Source organism: Protobothrops mucrosquamatus, unplaced genomic scaffold (genome assembly GCF_001527695.2).
Source record: "Protobothrops mucrosquamatus isolate PMUCROS unplaced genomic scaffold, P.Mucros_1.0 scaffold2413, whole genome shotgun sequence".
Classification (NCBI taxonomy): domain Eukaryota; kingdom Metazoa; phylum Chordata; class Lepidosauria; order Squamata; family Viperidae; genus Protobothrops; species Protobothrops mucrosquamatus.
Window position 1 is genome coordinate 375,984 of NW_015388485.1, and position 3,638 is coordinate 379,621.

Here is a 3,638-nt window from a genome sequence, read left to right on the forward strand (position 1 = left end):
GACCCCTGGCTTAAGCGTCTCCAGCCAGGCATGCGGAGGGAGATGGGGGTAGAGTTTACAGAACTGTCGGCTTGCAACCAGTAACTGAGATGGAAGGGACCTTGAGGTCATCTAGTCTAACCCACTGCTCTCACAAAGAGAGTACAGTACTGTACTCTATTTCTGATAAATGCCTGTCCAGTTTCTTCTTAAAAGCTTCTTAAAAAACAAAACAAAACTGCCCCTGATCAGCATAAGCCTCTCCAAGCAAAATCCAAAATGGGGGATTTCCTTCCAGTAAGGCGGGGGTCTCCCAACTTGGCCCTTTTATGACTTGTGGACTTCAACTCTTCCAATTCTGGGAGTTGAAGTCCGCAAGTCATCCAAGGGCCAGGTTGGAAGACCCCTGCAGTTAAGGGGTCAGCAGAATCTCTGCTGGGTCTGTGCCAGGGACAGGAGGAGGCAGCAGCAGCAGCCACAGGCTACCAATGTCAGGCAGATGCAAACAAACCATCTTGCAAAGCGCTGCACTTACCAACACAATAAGAAGCAGAGCAGTTCCCAAAGGGATTGCAAGCAACAGAAGTGCAGTTCCACAGAGTAACAAAAAATAATATTTTAAAATACTTACAGAAGTAGTTCTAGCTCTCTAGTCCTCAAGCCCGGCAAGCAGCAGGTCTTCCAGGCAGCTCCAGGAAAGCAAAAGCAAAAGAGATCTTGCAAAAATCACCCAATCAGCTTCGGCCATGTGACCAGCACCCACCCCCCAAAAAAAAGCCCCACTTCCGGCTTCTCCTCTCCGAGCCACGTGGCTGCAGAGGCCTCTTTGTTGGTGGCGGTTTTGCACGTCTAACAGTAAGTTCCCTTTCTGAATTCGTTTTTGTGAACACTCACTAAATAAACGTTCATACCTGGGGGAATTTACTGTATATAGTTTTAAATAAAATAAAATAAACCCCTAGGGTTTTGTTTGCATTTGTTCCAATTTACTGTGCATTTGAATAACTGCCCCCTGCTTTTAATTAAACAGCCAGTTGCATTTAAACATGGCGACCTTGTTGAAGAGCCACTGATAGACTCTGTGGCTCCCTTTTTTTCTAGGCATCCAGTGGAAAGGTTTTTTTAAAATAAAATAAAATAAACTCCTAGGGTTTTCTTTGCATTTGTTCCAATTTGAATAACTGCCTCCTGCTTTTAATTAAACAGACAGTTGCTTGTCTGTTGCATTTAAACATGGAGAGCTTGTTGAAGAGCCACTGATAGACTCTGTGGCTCCCTTTTTTTTCCAGGCACCCAGTGGAAAGGTTTTTTAAATAAAATAAAATAAAATAAAACACACTCCTAGGGTTTTTTTTGCATTTGTTCCAATTTACTGTGCACTTGAATAACTGCACCTGCTTTTAATTAAACAGCCAGTTGCATTTAAATATGGCGACCATCTTGAAGAGCCACTGATGGACTCTGTGGCTCCCTTTTTCTTCCAGGCACCCAGTGGAAAGGTTTTTTTAAAAAATAAAATAAAATAAACTCCTAGGGTTTTACTTTGCATTTGTTCCAATTTACTGTGCACCCTGCTTTTAATTAAACAGCCAGTTGCATTTAAATATGGCGACCATCTTGAAGAGCCACCGATAGACTCTGTGGCTCCCTTTTTTGCAGGCACCCGGTGGAAAGGATTTTTTAAAATAAAATAAAATAAACTCCTAGGGTTTCTTTGCATTTGTTCCAATTTACTGTGCACCTTGCTTTTAATTAAACAGTTGCTTGTCCGCTGCATTTAAACATGGAGAGCTTGTTGAAGAGCCACTGATGGACTCTTTGGCTCCCTTTTTTTTCCCAGGCACCCAGTTCGCCACCTCCGCTTCAACTCCCACAGCCTCATCACGGCCAACATCCCCAATGAAAAGATTCCCCGAGGGGCCAGCATCACGGACGACGACTTGACCGCTCACCGAAGGTGAGAGCTGACCCTCACGGTGGTACTTTTTTTCTCAACCAGCAGGAGGCGCCCTGTGACACCCCTCTCAGGGTTGCTAGACTACAATTCCCAGCAGCCTTAGCTAGACAATATTGCGGGACGCTGGGAGGCATTCCCCCAAGTTGGCCTTCCTCAGTTTAAACCAAGGGTCTTCCAACTTGGCCCTTTTATGATTTGTGGACTTCAACTCCCAGAATTCCTCAGACAGGCACAAGTCATAAAAGGGCCAAGTTTGAAGACCCCTGGTTTAAACAGGAAAAGAGAAGAAGCTGCAATGGAGGAGCGTTTCAGAGCTTATGGTGGCAGAGAGCCAGGATGTTGTGGCCAAGCCAGGCAGGGGTTTAGGATGGGAGGGTAGCCAGCTATAAATCACAAGCAAGCTCTGGTGAGCAGCAAGTGGCTTGGAAGAACAAACCCAGCATGATGGGTGAAGGGTGGTAAGATGTTCCAGCACCCATTATTATGGGTTGGCTTGGCTTAGATTGATGGGGATTATAGTCCAGCTGCTTCTGGATGGCTATTGGCCTCCCCTCCTCTTGGAATACAGAGTAGTTTAGCTTACCCAAATCCTGTTTTAAATCTTCTCCCTTCCTCTCCCCTTCCCTTCCCTCTACTCCCCTTCCCTCTTCTCCTCCCCTCCCCTCCCCCCTTACCTCCTTTTCCCCCCTCCCCTCCTCCTCCCACTTCCCTTCCCATCTGTTTCCTCATACTCTGAGCTGACTTCCAAGAAGGTGAATACAAGACAGTTGACATATCTAGCCAGGGAATTCTGGGGATTGAAGTCCACACGTCTTATCGTGGCCGAGGTTGAGAAGCACTACTCTAAAAGTTGAACAACCCAGAACCATTAAGGGTGCTCCTTCAAGCACATAGGCCTACTCTGAATTGATGTGCTTGCATCTCCTTGGCCCTAGAGAGGAACCAGAATCTGGAGCAGGGGTCTTCAAACTTGGTCCTTTTATGACTGGTGGACTTCAACTCCCAGAATTCCTCAGCCAGGTATGCTGGCTGAAGAATTCTGGGAGTTAAAGTCCACCAGTCATAAAAGGGCCAAGTTTGAAGGCCCCTGGTCTGGAGCAACGTTCTTCAATCTGGGCAACTTTAAGACGTGAGGGCCAATTCCCAGAATTCCCCAGCCAGCTTGAATTTGAAGTGCAGACATCTTAACGTTGCCAAGGTTGGAAAGTTGCTCCAGAGGGTTTTGAACTGCTGGGAACCAGACTGGTTGAAAAGCACTCTGTTTATTTTCTTTTCCCTTTTCTCCCCTTGCTTCTCTCTGGACAGGCACAGAGGCATTATCTACGCCTACGAATTCTCCACAGACAAGCTGGTGGCAGAGAGCGTCCTTCCTATCTGCCGCTCCTCTTACAACGAAGTGGCCGGCTACAGCTACAACATTGGCCTTGTGGTCCCCTATGACAACATCTAGGCAGGGTGAGAAGAAGGGAAGTCCAGCTGAGCTGGACCCTGGAGAAGGAGAAGCCCAAGGATGGCGTTCCTGCAGACCTCTTTGGAGGGCTCGGAAGCCACGGGTTGGCCAAGTAGGCAGCAGAAGAAGGGGGGCACATGGGGGTCCCACAGCTTTAATAACAGTGCTGTGGGAACGTAGAAGAGATGGTGGCTAACAGGAACCATGATAGATAGGCAAGAATCAGGAGAAGATAATAAAGGCTTCAGCCCA

The 3,638-nt window shown here is 47.1% G+C and overlaps 1 protein-coding gene across 1 annotated transcript in view; it reads left to right on the forward strand.

Annotated features, from left to right (window-relative positions):
* FBXW8 (F-box and WD repeat domain containing 8) overlaps positions 1 to 3,632 on the forward strand; it is a 56,261-nt gene extending 52,629 nt beyond the window's left edge. Inside the window, exons 10-11 of the mRNA XM_015824916.1 lie at positions 1,820 to 1,936; positions 3,242 to 3,632. Of these exons, the coding sequence (XP_015680402.1) occupies positions 1,820 to 1,936; positions 3,242 to 3,386 (262 nt within the window). The 3' untranslated portion in view covers positions 3,387 to 3,632. The remainder of the gene's footprint in view (positions 1 to 1,819; positions 1,937 to 3,241) is intronic.
* Positions 3,633 to 3,638: the final 6 nt, after the last annotated feature.